Consider the following 17,705-nt stretch of genomic DNA (forward strand, 5'->3'; position numbering starts at 1 on the left):
ATCCAGCTTCTTATCCACTGTAACCCCCAGGTCCTTTTCTGCAGAACTGCTGCCTAGCCCGTCGGTCCCCAGTCTGGATGCCCTTGATTCAGCAACTTGCCTATCAAACACTTTCAGCTAGTCCTTTAGTTGGCTCAGGGAAAGTTTGCCCTGAGGAAAAGCTCTCTGATTCCCCAAATCAGAGACAAGCTACATTCATAGAAAGAATTAGGACAACTGACTCAAAGGGAAACATACCCTAGACTTGGGGGGTGAGGGTGGGGGAAGATAATCCATCTCCTTTGTGGGTCTGGGCATATACTGTCATAGGAAAGCATGTTTTAGATTATTATTTATTTGTACTACAGTACCAATTAAAGGCCTCTACCAAGATCAGAGCCCCATTGTGCTAGGCACTCTAGAGACACAAAGCCAGAGATAGTCCCTGCCCTAAAGACAGGCAAAGATGGGAGAAAATAAAGTACTAATTATCTACATTTTATAGGTGGGAAACAGGCATTAAGAGAGAGTGACTTGCCCAGGGCCACACAAGGAGTCTGTGGCAGAGCCAGGAACTGACTCCAGGACTCCTGAGTTCCTGTCCAGTGTGCTAATCACAAACCAATTAGCAATGGTATTGTTAGCAAATAAACCAGAATCCGCATGATTCTTTGAACATAAAACCCCATGCTCCTTTGTGCATGAACGAAAGTGATTTGTACCTATGATTGTAGGGACTTTGTACTTAGGTTGAATTTTGGTGTGTGACCAAATAATGAAATGTGTATACTTTTTATCTTGCTCCTATTGACCTGTGGAGAAAATGTCAAGGTGTCCAAGAAAAGAGAGACTTTTTATTACAAAGTGTATTTGGTGATCTTTGAAATAATGACCCATTTGAGAGATGTTTTTAGTTTATTAGGAATTACTTGTTGGTACAGATGTTTTCTATAATAAGGACTTAGTTTCAGCTATCTTTAGCCAATTGATTAGATAAGGTACAATATCAAAAATGAACTCCTCATGTAGTTCAGTTATGGGAAAGGAATTTTTCTTTGTCTTGAACACACACGAGGATGAACGATTTTAGGAATTATGAGTGATTGGAGCTACAGACACTTCTCCACTCTCCAGCTCAGTTGTATTGTGCTGTGTTAATCTTTGACTAATTTTTTTTATTAAAAAATACCTATTGAGTCTGATCATTTGGCTTCTTATTAACAACAAAACCAAACAGAAAATGTTATTCATGCATGTTACTGTGTGAAAACTTAGTATCAGTAAGGAATCCATGCGCACACAAACTATGAACTGAAATGGCCAGTTGTGGGCATGGACCTTTAATCAAAGAAGACTGCATCATGGCTGGGAATGGCTGACGGGATGGATCACTTGATGATTACTTGTTCTAAAGCACCTGGCACTGGCCACTGTCTGAAGACAGGATACTGGGCTAGATGAACCATTGGTCTGACCCAGTATGGTAGTTCTTATGGCTGCAAACTCTTCAAAATGTTCTCATCTGTCCTCCAGCATCATCTTTATCTTGCTTAGGTTCAGTTTCAGATACCTGTTCTTCATTCATAAATTGATCTCATTCAGGCACTGGGCTGTTTGGTGGTGATTGTGTGGCTGTACAGGGTGAAGGCTAGGTAAAGCTGTTAGTTATCTAAATATTCTTGGCACTTGAGTTCACATTGTCACACCAGTTCACCTAGTGGCTCTGTGCAGATATTGAATAGGACTGGAAAGAGAATTAATCCTTTTGGGAGTCCACAAATGAGGGGTCTAGTGAAGGAGAAGCAGTTTCCCCTCACTATTTGGTGTGTGTGCGCACACAAGCACCTGTCCGTCCATCCGACCTGGAAGGATTTACACTGTTTTAGTGCATTACCCTGGCCTCCTGCCACTTCTATTAGGCACTATAGTTGTATCTCATGGTCAACAGTGCTGAATGCTGTAGAGAGGCGCAGGTGAATGAGAATGGATGTCTATCCATCAGTGCCACTAAAATGGTTTCTGTCCCATAACCTGGCCTGAATCCAGATTATGCTGGGTCTAGGATTTTAGTTTCCATTAGATGAGCTTGTAGCTGGCCTTTGGCAACCTCATCTTATTTCAGACCAAGAGAACTTGGTGACCCTTCCTCTCCTTGCTGAGCCCAGACATAGCAGCTCAGATAAGGTGTTTGTGCTTTCCACAGCTAAGTTTCCTGCAGTTCTTACTTCTAAATGGCATTCTCTGTGGTTAGGTGCGATTATCAATGTTAAGCTGACCTTTCAAATCGCAGCTTTACCTTCCTTTTGCCCAGCCATCAAATCTCTGCTTAAACTCCCTTAAGAACATTTCCCTCCGAATAAATCCCTTCTTAACATTGCTAAAAATTCCTCTGAAACTCTTACGAAATTTACCTGCATAGTCTTACTAACTGAAGTGAGGTACCCTGAACACAAATTCTCAGTGCACCTGCTATAGCCAGTTGTTTGTTCTCCACAATACTGAGATTTTGCTTCTTTCATCCACACATTGCTGGGTTTTCTAGTAAAGATTTTGCTGTGGGTTCCTTCTCCCCCCCTTTGTGACATTTCACCTTTCTCCTGCTAAGTCTCTCCACTCACCACTAACTGAGCTTCCTGTACACCAGTTGCCAACGGCTCTCAAGCTTATCATTATGTTATCAGAGAGAGCTAGCATTGTCAAGTGGATTGAGCATGGAGCTAGAAACCAGGACCTTCTGATTTCTAATCCCAGCTCTGTCACTGACTTGTGAGTACATTGCAAGTCCATTTACCTCTCTGTTTCCCTATCTTTAAAATAGGGATAATGATATTTATTTACCTACCTCCTGAGAGTTTTATGAGGATGTAGTTACTATGTGCACATGCCCAGCACTCTGAAAAGTTAAAGCAATAGTACTGTATAATTCCCATCACTCCATCAACACTCCATGTTTTGTGGTTAAACAGCATCACAGGTCATATGTCCACTTGCTATCAGGTTCTGCAGGATTTAAGCTTCCATTTTGAAAAATATTAAGTTCCTATTCCTCATGGTTACATAGAAACCCTGAAACGGCAGGTAGATAAACCTTAAACGGCTGTAAGGGAGACATGAACTCCTTCATCTCAACAGCAAGTTGTTAACTGACGCATAGTGACAATTCAGAAGTTAATGATTTCACTGCTGAGCATTCTAGCAGAAACATCCTGCTATTGTTTGGTATGATTGGCTGAGGTTGAATCTGACAATAGTATTCCATTAAACCTAATACCATGCACTTTATATTTTGCAAACCCAAGAACCTAAGCAGTGAGAACAGTATGTGTTTATGTTTATCTCTGGGTACTAGTACCAAGGGTTTTCCTTCTACTCGCTTTTCCTGAATGAGGCACAAGGGACTCTGAATTCTGAGACCCTCAAACCTTTCATTTTCTCATCCCTCTCTGACAAATGGCCACATTCATGGCACCTTACTATGTGCAGCCTAATCTCAGATTCTGTGCAAACTTAACTGCTCTGTGCTCCTTGTCAGCAAGCAGGTGCTCAAAAGGGATGTAACTATCTTGCAGTTAGCCTGTTCCTGTTTTCTGTGTAGGAATAAGGGGATGTCACAGGGCATGGCATGCTGCGTTCCTTCCATTAGCCCAGGAAGTAGGACTTCCAAGGTCACTGCTGAATCTGGGCAGCTTGCAGCATGGCTGCCGTACCAATAGGTTTGTTATAAATAGGAGAGACACAGCTGATTAGCAATCTCATCTAATCTCCATCAATTAATAAGGATAAGTGTTCATCAAGTCCAGAGTTCATGGCCTTTGCAAGACGTCTGGCAGTGCCACGCAGGCAAGGGATGCCACCAACAGGCTCAAAAATCTGCTCTCTTTGATATCTTTATTCTTAATAACCAATATTTATTCAGATTGCAAATAGTTGTGGAAGGCAAAATTCTAAAGGAGCATTGTTCCTTTAACCTGTGCAAAGGCTGAAAAGTTTATCATTAGAATCTCAGCACAACAGAAATGTCTTCTGTCTGGTTTGTGTACTGGAGATCTGGGAGTAGATGATTGTTACACAAACACTGGATCTCTGTGCTGGTCTATAATTGTTTTGCTACTTCCTTGTAAGAGAGATAGCTTCGTGCTAGAGAGGGAATATCATTTAGTACTAAGAGTAGGGGAAAAGGAGTTGGCAGAGATTAATTCTATTTTTGATTCTCTGTATGATGTTGAGCAGGTCCCACCTCTTCTCTGTGCCTTAGTTTCCCTATCTAACAATCCTAGCCTCCTACCCTGCCACTGAAGCTGCAGGAAATTATGTGGGATATTCCCATCTCATCCTAAAAGCCAATCCTTATCAGTGCTCCAGAAGAGAAGAGGGGGGAATGTAAAAGAACCTTGCAGCTCCTTGGCCTGGGGAGAAATTCCTTTCTAACCTCAAGTTCCATCGTCACTTTAAATCTGTGCACCATTTAAGCATCTTAATACCAATTTGTTTTCTAAAATACCACTGGCATCCAACAATTGTACACTGTGTTCTCATATACCCAAAAGTTAATAAAATCAGTGGTTGTGATAGTGGGATGAATAAAATTTCAAGCATTACTCATCCTCTGATGTGATGGTGGCAGCAGACTCTCTTTCTACTCAATCTCCGGGCATTTCCCCACCTCTTAGCTCTCTACTTCCTCATTTTCAATGTGAACTGTCATTTCATTTCCTGGCACTAACTTCCATGTTGTAACTCTCCAATTCTTTGAAAAACCCACAGGACTTTTGATTTGAGAACATGTGATATCTCAAAACAACCCAACCAACCCGCCCCACCCATCAACTGCAGCCACTTTCTCTCATCTCCCTACATTACTTAGAAAAACAATCTTGAATGTAGCAAATAATGGGCCAGATCCTCAGATGGTGAACATTGCCCTAGCAAAATTGATCTGGTCTGATATCGTTAGCCAGATCTGAATGAGCCATATGCTTGATACTAGATTAACAGATAATAATTACATCATGCAGTATAAAGTAGTATCTGATCACTAGAAAACAGGGTATCTCCTGAGACAACTGTGCAGGAGTTAACTAAATCCCTTGGGATTTGACCTTGATATACTCACCATACATTGTTTTACAGAACTGGGGACCTGATCCTGCTTCCATTGAAGTGAGAGGCAGTTTGTGATGACTTCAGCGGGAGCTGCAGTTTCTTAGCTTCTCTCAGGATTTGGCCATAAATCACCAATAGATAAGAAAACGCTTTTTGGGCATGAGGACTTTTATTTGTGGTTGAGAGCTTTTTACATAAGAAGATGAGATACATGTTCTGAGTGGCTGGGGACAGATTTTAAAGCAGGGAGAATTTTGAGCCAATTGTCAAAGAAAGGGTCAATATGAATGTTCAGAGCTGCTATTTTGTCCTCTGTATTAAAGAATATTCACTAATGTGGTAACTAATAAGAACCAGATGATGAGAGTAAAATCATCCTAACTGCAGTTAAAACACATACTCCATTTAAACCTTCTAGAACATTAAACTTTGTAATACTTTTTTTTTTTTTTTTAATTACTGAATTTTGGGCTGGTGTTTGACAGCAGTGGAGACTGAAGCAGTGTGGTCTGGGCATTATAGCACTGAGCTGTGACTCTAGAGACCTAAGTTAAATTCCCAGCTCTATTGCTGATCTGGTGTGTGTTATAAGGCTTTGTCTATTCCTCTCTCTGCCACACTTCTTGTGGGGCCTTGGGTAAGTCACTTAACCTACCTGGTGTTTCAGGCCCCCATTTGTACAATGAGGATAACATTTCCCTGCCTCACAGGAGCATTCTGAAGGTAAAATCCATTAGTGATTGGGAAGCGCTCAGAGACTAGGTTTATGAGGGGTCTATAAGTACCATGACAGATTTGAAAAACAGGTAGAATATGAGCAGCAGCAAGACAAGACACCCCCCTGCTGCCCTGCTAGGGTGCTTCATACCTGAAATGTAGAGGAGTTCAGTCACCATGGTTCATCCAATCCTTCAATCCTCTGCTTTAGACTACCATGAAGAGCGCCAGTGGTTTTTGTTAGACATTTTTGCCTTAGGACACCAGTTAGCACTTTTATTTAAAGTTAATACTTCCCCAACTCCACCACCTCATCTTTTCCTTTCCAATAGTTGCTTGGAGGGATGGGGAGAGGAATGACAATAAAGAACAGCCAAATGCCCAAATGAACCTTGGAACTGAGTGTATTATATACCCAGATATACATCATTACTCTGTCTGACTACCACAGTTGTTTTCACATGTTCTATGACTGACACATTTTAGTGACATATTTGATTGCAAAATGGAGGACTCAAGTTTTACCCTTTCAGAAAAAACTGCTAGATACAGAAAGAAGCAAAGATTGTGTAACCCCTTCCCTCTTACCCTCACAAATCACAAGAACAAAATAATAGGCCTACATCGTCATCAGCCCACCAGGCTTGAAATTTCAGCCTAGGACCTGCTGTTATATTATTATGCCACACAGGTGTACCTTTAAGAATAATTAAATGCTGGATTTCCTCTCCCACTTGTCTTTCAGACTTATAGAAACATCTGTGCTAAGTAATTGCTGAATATCTCCTGGAATTTGGTAAGTGCATGGTCTCCCTAAAACAGAGGTCTCCAAACTATGAAATGCACTCACCTGGAGGGGGCGGAGAAACATTCTGGGGGACAGAAGTGCCACCCAGCCCCGCTCTGCCCCCATCTCCACTCCAGCCCCACCCGCAGCCGAAGTTCCAGTCCTACTTCCAGTCATGGCCCTATCCTGTTTGCGGCCCTACTCCTGGCTGGCCCCGGCCCCTGGCTGGCCCCAGCTCTTGGTTGCACCCTGTCTCCCAGATACATCTCGGACTCCTGTTCCCAGCCCCAATCGGGGCTCCCAATCACGGCTCTGGCCCCGGCCCCCAACTGCAGCTTCCAGGGGGAGGGATGCAACTAGGTAAGCAGGGTGCAACCCAAAAAGTTTGGGGACCACTGCCCTAAAACATCCCTATTAGCAATGGGAGGTGATCTGATAGTTGCACATTGAATTACAATGTAAAGCATGTGAAGATATTTATTCATGATCTCATCATTGACTTCACTTCTCCCTGCCCCTCACACAGCCCGTATGTTATACTTGCACTTCTCACACTGATTAGAATCTGGGTTTGTATTTAGCTTATTTAAATATTGAAGCAATATATTTTACAGATGTTGCTGATAAAATTACAACACACCATATACAGACTGGGACAAATTACAGAGGACCTTGGTTGAGCTTGGCTTTCCTGCTGTCCTACAAACAAACATTGTCAAGAAGCCACAGGTGCCCATCAGCTGGGGAGGTGGAATAAAATATTGAAGAGTATGATATTCATCACAGTCTGCGGTTGGGTCCTAGTTAGTCACTTAAACAAAAGAAGTTGTTTAAAAGGAGTTTTAATCCATCTGAAGTCCCATGCAAGGCATGTCCAGCAAATCCTTAGATTACATGTGGTGTACACATGGAGGTGCATGTGGTTTCACATGCTATGGTTCCTGAATTAAACATGAAAGCATCTGGCCTATAATTTCCTTCATGGACAGGAAATCATGATAATATAAATTCTCCCAATAACAGTGTGGTATCTACAATCCACCAGTTCTCTGTAGGCAGGAGTATAGCCCCTCCCTAATCCCCCCATTCCTTAAAGATGAGTGCAAAAGGATTATTAGGTTTTTGTTTTGTTTTGTTTACAGCTAGGGACTGTGCGCAACTAGAAAAACTCTTAATTTTTTCCCTGAGGATCTTACAGTCTACTCTGAGGATGTAATCACTCCTTGTCTACACCCAGTTTCCACTGGTGCACTTGCTGCCATAGGGTACACAAGGGCAAACAGAGGGAGCAAATTGCAGATTATTTTTAAATATTTATACATTTATATGATGGTAGCACCCAAAGATTCCAATAGAGATTGAGGCCTCATTGTGTTGGGCTCTATACAAACATAGAAAAGAGAGAATCCCTGTCAACATATGGGGCAGCAGATATAAAAGAGCAAATTTCTTTCAACTGTCTGAAGACATACACATGGGGACAGAAAGGAGGCTTAGAGTGGATGGGGATGGAGTAGACAGATATGAGAGGCAGAGAACAGAAGGTCCATGGAAAGATTTGAAAAACTACAAGGGTGGACTGGAACTGGATGGTGGAGCAAGTGTAGCCTGACTGCAGCATGTTGAATTCCATAGTTTCAAGTTTCAGGGATTTTAGATGATCACAGAGAATCAAAATAGCAATTGGAATAACTGCTTTGAAATGTAACTGTGTCAGGCACTGTCCATGCATTGCATGGGATCACACTGTGATAACATTCATTTTGGGGCTACAGATGCTATACACAATCATTTCATGTAAAGATCAGTATGAATTTTTTTCCCGGTCGAGTGGTGACTTCAGGATGGGGAATCAGGAATCACAGACTCTATTTCCAGCTCTGCCATTGATTTGAAGTAATTGCTGAAGGTTGCACAATGCCTTTCATTGCCTCCATTTCTGGAGATACTATTTTTCCCACCTCAGAGTGATTTTGTGAGGTATAACCAGAATTTATAAAGCACTTTGCAAGCATCAGATAAAAGTTGCTAGGAAGGTGCTCCAACTATTAGTCTGACTTCTAAAAAGGTGACCTAGTAGCATTGTAGTGAAACATAAGAAGTTGGGTGGGGAGACGGAATCCATTGAATGGAGATTTGCAGAACTTTTAGATTATTTTGGGGGAGGGAGGATGCTGATAAATTAATGCACTATTCCTCATTTTAAACTTCAGTTATACTCTTGGGCAGGGACTGTCTTTCCCTTCTATGTTTGTTTGCACAGCGATTAGCAGAGTAAGGTTTTGGCAATACAAAAAATAATTTTTCAGCATTTTTACAATGTTGTCAACTCTTGCACTTTTACCACAAGTCTGCTGTTTTTCCCCACAGCCCCAGCTCTCACAGTCTTGTGATTAAATGGGAACCTCAGCTTTTGTTTAAAACAAAAAAAAAAAAAAAAGGGGGGGGGGAGGAGTTTCTAGCTCTTATGCTTGCAAACGTGACCTAAACTCAAAAACCAGGAGACAAATGAACCTAATATTTTTTTTAAAAATCTCATGCTTTTAAAGCTAATCTCATGTGCGGTTTTTTTATGACCCACGACTTCTTCTAGACTAGTACGTGACTGCCTGGAATTAGGTGGAGGTGAGGGGGTCCCAATGGTGCAAAAAAGTGCAATGCACACTGAACCCAAGGAGCAGGAGCCTCGCTCCCTAGGGCTTGTAATGGAGCAATAGCAAAGACCTTGCGACATCACTCTCCCCCCCCCCACGCGGGCGGCCCCCAGAGCCTCCGCTTCCTCGCAGCAGAACGCCCCAGCCCCGAGCACAGTCGCTGAGGCGCCCCAAGATGAACCCCAGACGGTCTAAGAGAAATCAGCACGTGACGCGGCGCGGCTCACGCTCAGCCAGCCCGCGCCTGCGCATGGAGGCTCATCGCCTTTGCCCCGGCTTGGTGGCGTGGCGCGGCGCAGGCGCAATAGCGTGATTCTCCACTCAGCCCCCCCACCGCCCACCCTCAGACTTCGGGCCCAGCCTCGCGTACTACGCAAATCCGCACTTCTTACCACTGCTTCTTCACGTGGCCGGGAAGCCGTGTCGCACCGCCGGCGCATGCGCAGGGTGGTGGGTTCTTTTTTCTTTCCCCTCCCGCCTCCCTTCCGCGGCCTTGGCCGGCGGGCGGAGGCTGTGCCTGCGGTTTTGATGACGGCTGTCGAGCCTTGTGAGGAGGCGGAGGGAGGATGATGGAGGCGCCGCGCCTGGGCTGTTGGCCGCACTCACTGGACAGGAGAAGTCGCCGTCAACCCCACCGGTGGTGCCGGCGCGTGGGCCTCTGAGGCAGGGCTGGGGAAGCTCCGCCCGGCGCGGGGAGCGGCTCGCAGCGCAGTGAGTGGCGGACGGCGGCGCGAGGCGCGCGGCGCGCGGAGGGTTGGTGGGGGGCGAATGGAGTGGGGCTGAGGGGGGGTCCTGGTGGCATGCGGGTGGGAAGGAGGGGCTTGGCGGGCCCAGGGATTGCTCTTGGGGGATAGCAAAGGCAGGATGCCAGCGCTGGGGTGCCGCCTACCGGCCAGCAGTTGATCTACTTCGGTGGGGTGTTATGAGGCAGGCTTGGTGTGTAACGTTCCTGTGGGGGTGTGCTCTGTGTTGCCCCCGGCAGGGGCTGTCCATGGCTCCCCCTCACGCTCAAGATAAAAGGTCCTGTCCTGTCCTGTCCTGGCCCTGGGGAAGCTGAGCATGGTGCGGCAGCAGGTTTTGTTGTGCCTGCAGGATGGCTGGTGGTGTGGTGTGATGTGGTGTGTTGTTGTGCAGGAGGATGCTTGACAAACACAACTGGCCTCGCTGATGAGGCGTGGCAGAAATTAATTTTACTCTTTAAAAAAAATTATTTCGATGCGTTTTGGTGTTTTGTTTTAAGATCTCTTTTCGTTTTTATTGATTTACATTTCACAGTGGTGGGAAGTTATAGGGTGGCCAGACAAAAGCGGGGGAGGGGGTACAGACAGTACTAATTTAATTATAATAGACATTGAGATCTATAAAAGTAAAGCTTTATAACTGTTAAAACACAAATTAACATTTCAAAATATACAAGTCAGATAGCCTTAAATCAAGCTCTCACTTCTCAGGCGAAGAAAGAATTATACTGCTTATTTGTAAACTTTAGTTACAATATTTACAATTAAAAAGTCAATATTTTTGTCAGCATATGGTGAAACTGATGTTTACCAACATTTACCAATAAAAAATTAATCAATCCAAGTCTAACAATGTTATTTGGGTCTTTTTGATGGTTCCTGAAGCACTATGGATGTACGTACGATGTGCTTGTCTGAAGCATGCCCTGTGTATCAAACGTGTCTTCATTGCTGCAGGTTCTTAAACAGGTGACCAGCTGGCATGTAGTTCGTGCATATATGTTGTGCATAGAAGGTACCTTGTGGCGTAACTAGTTTCCGTGCAGGTTTCCTTAGCAAAGCCATTGGTCTCAAGTGGTGCCTAAGAAATGGAGTTTGCTATTGATTTCTTCATTGATTTTTCTTCCTTTGGCACAGACAGAAAATACCTTTCTCAAAGTTCCTGTGAACCAAAAATAATAATTCTTAAATCTGCACTGAGGGGATGGAAAAAGACAGATGTGCTTTCATAATCTGGGTACTGAAAAAGAGACTACTCAACACTCAGAATAACCTCTTCGATCCTGTGATTGCATCTTGTCATATGAAGAAGCCCTCAGCTACTTTTTAATGTGGCTTCTTTTTTTATTCAACCATACCATCTTGGTGGTTAAACTTTTGGGGAAGTTGCTGGAATTTTGAGTTTTGGCCTTGGCCTTGCAGTTTCTTTTTATCTTTGTTCTGTGTTAAAGGGGAAGAGAAACAGTACAGCTAGAATGTGGCTCAAAGTGTTGTACAGATCATCTTGGGGTGAAGGTGTTGATGCAGAAAAGTTTCATCTTGGGTGTTTCATCTTGATAGTGATACTTTCTATTTTTCCCTGGAAGTAGAAGCATTAGAAGTTGCATAACCATCCACTGGAAAGAAGTCTCTGAGTTGCAAGTGCGATTAGTGATTGTATTGTGCAGCACTTCTTAACTCCATCCACATGAGGGTGGGAGGGAAATCTGTAACTAAAACAAAAAAAAAAAAACCAAACACTTGTCCATGCTTCTCCATTGTTGGTGGGACTGCAGGGGAATCTTTGGGTGGAAACAGCTATACAGGGAAATCTTCCATTTGACTGGCTTCTCGGTGAAGAGGACTCCTTGAGCTACTGAATAAATGACAGAGAACAGGCATAATGCAAATTAATAGAAAAGGATGCTAAGATAATAGTGACTTGTACAGTTTGAGTGTAACTGTCCTCTTATCCTTATCAGAATTACAGTATGTCAGTAAAAACGATAATAGATCTGTAACAGGTCAAATGGTGTGATCTGAATGTCCAATATAATTTCTGGTTATGTAATAACGTATGTAAGATATATGTATGAAGGCTGTTTTACAGTCCTTGATCTAATTTCATTTAGATCTCCTTCCAAAAGTATTAATGAGATAAACACCCTTATATACCATATTAGGTGTTGTAAACACACTTGGAAGGGATCAATACACTAACACAAATAGCCCGTAGTGGTCTTTCTCCACCTTACCTATCATCTCTGATGTCAATCCTCTCATATGATTGGCCTTGGATGTCAGCCTCCATTGCCCACTTGTTAAATTTTCTAACGAGCACCTTTGTGCTTTTTCCCATGCTGCTCCTTATGTTTGGGGAAGAGCACCGCATTAAACATCTGCAAAACTAACTCATTATCCTCCTTCAAAATCTCCTCAAAGGAGAACTTTGCCATGAGCGTACAAAAAACTTGAGCGGTTAAGTTGCTGTTGTGCTGAGAAACTGCTTATCATGCTGACCAATACTGTCTCATTGTTTCCTTGTTAGCCCCTATCTATATCGATCTCTTGTCTTTCTATTTAGTCCCTACACCAAAGAGTTTACAATCTGTTTTTGGTTCTATTTGCACAGCACTTAGCACAATAGGTTCAGACCCAGGACTGGGGCTACTAAGCACTATGATAATACAAAGAATAAATAATTTTGAGTTTAAAAGTTCAGAAGTATTTTTTCCCCTTTGATACAATGAAATAGCTGTGAATACCTGACATGTCATTGCCTGGGTTTTTTAGGTGAATTTAATGTAATTGAATACTTGTGTTAGAATGAATTGATCTTTCTAATGATATTCACACCATTGAAGCTGCCAAATTAAATAATCAGTAATTAATAATACATTTATTTATAAAGTGCCCTGGCAAAATCACTAGGAGTGCTGAATAATAATCATAAAAACAATTTTACATTAACTAATTTAAAAATAGACATGTCTTGGGTGATTGTCATTTTAGTTGGTGACGAGTTGTCAGCAGTATTTGGCTTTTGCTACACATAAGAAATGAAACATGTTGGCCACTTGGCACTAACTTGACTTGCTATAGGTACTCCAGGTTCGGCTGATATTATCTTAGAAGAACACAGGAATCCACTTCAGAGACTTATGGACACTCAGACCAATAATTCCTTAAAGACCAAGGAGGTAGAAGTAGAGGATGGAGAATCTTATGGAAATAGTAAGGGTCTCATAACTTATATCTCATTTATATTAATGGATGACTCTTAAAGAGTTGAGGTATTGCATTGTCTTAAAATGTTAAGTTGATTCATAGATGAAATGTACTGGGATTACATGCACTTCAAAAGCACCACTAGGTATAGACAGAAATAGAATTCTGTTTTTCTAACTTTCTGTAGTGCCTTCTTGGTGAGCATCTGGGCTGAAATATAATCTTGTTTACACTTTATATGCAAGTCATAAGGCAAAACTTAAAATGGAAACTTACTGGCATTTGCTCTGGGAAGGCTATTTTATGTAATTCAGTATACACTCCAGGATTATATCAAATCTGATGTTTGGTGTCACCAATACCTGTGACAAATAAATGAATCTTTGAATAATAAGAACACCAGTGAACTTTAAAAAGTGATGAATGAACCCAAATAAACAGAATAAGGGGATTTTCAGCACATCACATTTAAAATATTAATGTGCTGAAATACCCCTTTCATATTTTATTTGAGCCATTTAATACATGATATTAAAGTGGCTTGTTTCCTTAAACTTAGATAATTTTTAAATGAATTGTTTTGTATGACTAATTCAGAAGCAGCTAGTATTCCTTTTGAGAAATTGTATAAAACAGGTACAAAGTTAATATAAACAAGAGCTTAGATGCATAATTTTTCATGTCAGAAAGTAATTTCTACAGTAATGTACATATGAGGCAAGCTTTAGTACATACACACACACACACACACACACACACGCATGATCACAGTAATTGTGTGTACAAATCAAGTAATTGGCACACCCATTAGTATGCCATTATGCTCTTAGTTTGTGTGAAAATCAGGCCCCTCTTCTGAAATTCCTAGGTATTAGGAGAGTCAAAAGTAAATTGAAATAAATATTTCCAAGCTCAAGTTCATAGGTGACTCTAAGCTTCTAAAGCCTTATATCTTGAAAAGTGAAGTACATTATAAATTGTAACTAATGCATGCCACTAATTGTATCTATTTTTGTACTCATGTCCTTTTGGAATGGGGATGTAATTCATGTCTGGAATGAAGGAAGTGGTGGCATTTCCATCTGAGTCAGTAATGAACCAGTGATACTTCTGAAACAGTATCCCATGCTAGAGGCAGTTTCTGTATCTTAAAATAGGGTGCTCTGAGGCTTAATATTTGAAAGGTACTTTGAAACCATTGGAAAGTTGCTATAAGATGATAAAGTATCATTACTATTATTAAAAAGACAGATTGGGTGAAAATATGCTCTGAGTACCCTTTCTCTGACTCAAAGAAGAGCTCCGAGTAAGCTCTAAAGCTTGTCTTATTGGACCACCTTGTGTTGGTGAGAGAAAGATATTACCTCACCCAACTTGTTGCTTTAATATCCTAGGACCAGCACAGCTAAAACACTGCAAATTACTGTTATTAACATCTTTCTGTTTACCAGTCTTTCCTAATTGTTATGCCATACTATCCCATTCTTCACAGTATGTATTAGGAAATCTGTTTAAAAGGAAGTGCAGTTATAAAAGTGCAATCCTGCAAATATTATGGCAAGATAACTTTGCATTTTCTGTTGAGCTCATTAAAGAGTAAGTATAAAATATTTATCCAAGATTAAATATTTTAGTCACTGTTTTTCCTTAGTTTCCCTTTGCAAACTGAAATTTGTTTGCTGTTTATATCTATATATGTACAAAGATTCTTCATCAGCTATATTCAAATATGAATAAGAACCTGCACAAATGACGATTCTTAACGTTTGTGGGGAAAGTAAACATTTTAAGGACTTAAAATAAGAGTTGGCTTGTTCCATTGTGATCTTAGGTTCTATAAGGGGAAGTATAGACTGTTTTGTATGGAGAAGCTGCACATACATAACTCTTTATCTTACCTGATTAAAAATATATATTGATATTGTAACAGACTTTCAGAAGGAAGTTCTTTTAACAGATAGATTTTGAAGATGTGAAAGAACTGTAGATCATTTTATCCATTTATTTCTCTGGCAATGCAGAATTCTTTCATACTTGTATTTATAGAGTTGGCATCAATGCCTGTTTTGTCTTCATGACATTCATGCCTTTTTAAAAAAAAAAAAAAAGGCTAGAAATCGACCCACTGTAAAACTATATGCTCAGAGTTGAGATTTTGGTACCTGGTAGGGCCCCATCTTCTCTAAACAGGATTTTAAGGAAGAAATCCACTTAAAGAAAGTCTTTTTCATGTCCACTACAATGCTGTTCCTGGCATTCTGCCAGTTGCCTAGTCTCAGAAGCGAGCTGTGCCTGGAAATACAGTGCTGGAAGTGATGGGAGCAACAAGAAGAGCAGAGATCACAAACTAACCACAGTTTTGTTATAGTTTGAGTAAACTATTACATATTCTCTCAAAATGTTTAATTTTTTTTACTTTAGCAGGTCCATTTCTTCCACTGTAGTTCACTGTCCTGAAACTGCTTAACTGAATTTCTTAGTAATTGTTCATTTGCTTTACAGCTTCGATATTGTGGTCAGAGACATTAAGTTAATAAAGCTGCTTTGATAGGAAAAAGTATTGGACTGCATAACTTAATGCCTTTCACCCTCTTGTCTGGGGTCACAGTTACTAAAAATGCTCTTAAGACCAAGTGTATTGTACAGTGTAATTTAAGCATGCCCTTCTGTCCCACTTACCTAATGGGGATGAATCCAGGTGTATGAATGTAATTGCAGATTTATTGTAATGTAATACTATTGTATTGTAATGTAATGTAATTGCAGACTTCTAAGAATGACTTTTGGCTTTCCTTTTATAATGGAAAGCTGTTATCAACTCTTTAAACTAGATTGTAATGGTCTTAAAATTGCAGCTGAAAGTTACCCTAAACAACCTAGGTAACTGACATCGTTAACACACATGCACTTCACTCTGTCCCTCCCTGCTTCTGCCAGTTTCTTTCTTGTGATTTGACAGAGCACAGAAATTGCCCAGAGAGTGGGAATCTCTTTCAGTTCTAGGTCTATGAACTTAGATGGTGTCCATTTAATTTGTGGTTTATTACTCTCCAAAATTTGAAATAAGATTTTACTTTACTTTTTCTTTTCCCAAAGGAAGCCATATTTCCTCCAGCAGAAGTTCCTTTATTTCCAGTATGGAGATGGAACAAGGAAAACTTTGCATCAGTAAAGATGATGTGAGCTCTGAATCTGCTTATCATTGTTCAACATGTCATGATGATGAGGAGTGGCGCTGTGCTAACCCTATCCGGGGTCGGGCTAAGTCTCGCAGTTTGTCTGCTTCACCAGCCCTCGGAAGCACCAAAGAATTCAGGTATGAAATAAATTAGACTTGAATCTTCTAAGCTGATGGTTCTTTTGAACAACTGCTATAACATTAGTACCATATTAGGTAATGCAAATATGGTAGTATAGGCTTTTCCTTTGCTGATAGCTTTCATTGGCATTAAAACCGAGCTAATGACATCTTACAGTAAGATTTGAAGAAATGTTCATTTAGAACAGTTCTGCTTATGTTATGCTTTGTGCTTTATATTGATGCTTTATTTCTAGGGATATCTTGTTTGACAGGATTTCTGTAAGAGTCTGTGTGTGCTCTTGTTTCACATTCATTTGATTTCATGATCTTCAGTTGCTTTAGATTGTCATAAACAGAGTTAAGTGTTCAGGAGTGGACAAACTTAGCATAAGAGAACCTGCTGTCACAAATCTACAGTGATGCATATAGAACATGAGGGTAAGAAATACATAAAATGCAATTTGGATAGAACGTTGTTTAGCAGTGATAAAAGGCAATGCTCTAGCCTAAATAACTACAGAATAAGTAGAACAGTGACAATATGTTTGCCTTGCTGATATGGCTCCCTAGCCTGTTCAGTCCTTGGCATCCCCTAAGAATGCTCAGTAAGGTTCATATACTGTAGTCTGTGAGGTGCACAGACAGCTGGCTGGTCATGTGATGCTGGCTTGTCCTTGTTTTTACCTGCTACATTGCGTTTAAGACCGCTAAAAATGCTGTACTTTTCAAATGTTGTTCTTCCATGTAAACAATTGTTGTGGTTGATACAGGGATGGCACATGATAGTGAATTGTAGTGGAAGTGGTCTGTGTGATCATGAATTGGATAGAGGTGGTCGATGAGACAGTCTCTTGTAATAGGCCCTCACTTTGGAAATACTCGAGAACCTCTTGACTAAATTATTAGCTTATTTCATATAGAGCACCGAATAGCCATCCAAGGTAATGGTGATTACTGAGTTTGGGTGGATTTGAACCATGAATGTGGAGATTAAAGGCTGTTTCTCTCTCCCCCCCTGTATTTCTGAATGAGCAGGAAGTTTCCTGCTTTTGTAGAAGTAGGGGAAAAGTGAAAATATACCCAGGTTATGTGTTTGCTTTGCTTGTCTGTATTTACATAGTCTGTATTTAAAGTAGCCCTTAAATAGCTCCTGAGATTAGAAGTATTTTACCAAGGGAAAAACACATCATCGGTGTATCATATGCTGGCTTCCAGAG

General features: G+C 41.1%; 1 protein-coding gene and 1 long non-coding RNA gene across 4 annotated transcripts in view; one reads left to right on the forward strand and one right to left on the reverse strand.

Annotated features, from left to right (window-relative positions):
- The window catches only part of LOC137165768 (uncharacterized), a 38,646-nt gene extending 28,966 nt beyond the window's left edge, over nucleotides 1-9,680 (reverse strand). The window contains exon 1 of the long non-coding RNA XR_010923487.1: nucleotides 9,633-9,680. This is a non-coding gene — a long non-coding RNA (uncharacterized lncRNA). The remainder of the gene's footprint in view (nucleotides 1-9,632) is intronic.
- A 57-nt stretch (nucleotides 9,681-9,737) lies between these two features.
- The window catches only part of NADK (NAD kinase), a 31,514-nt gene continuing 23,546 nt past the window's right edge, over nucleotides 9,738-17,705 (forward strand). The window contains exons 1-3 of one of the 3 annotated variants that reach the window (XM_067567185.1): nucleotides 9,902-9,951; nucleotides 13,062-13,193; nucleotides 16,284-16,503. In XM_067567185.1, coding sequence (XP_067423286.1) covers nucleotides 13,121-13,193; nucleotides 16,284-16,503 — 293 coding nt within the window. In that variant the 5' untranslated portion in view covers nucleotides 9,902-9,951; nucleotides 13,062-13,120. Of the gene's footprint in view, nucleotides 9,952-10,173; nucleotides 13,194-16,283; nucleotides 16,504-17,705 lie in introns of those variants that run through there. The other 2 variants (XM_067567186.1, XM_067567184.1) reach the window with 2 other exon arrangements.

This window comes from Emydura macquarii, unplaced genomic scaffold (genome assembly GCF_026122565.2).
Source record: "Emydura macquarii macquarii isolate MOO-44397 ecotype Brisbane River unplaced genomic scaffold, CSIRO-AGI_Emac_v2 contig_2768, whole genome shotgun sequence".
NCBI classification, from domain to species: domain Eukaryota; kingdom Metazoa; phylum Chordata; order Testudines; family Chelidae; genus Emydura; species Emydura macquarii.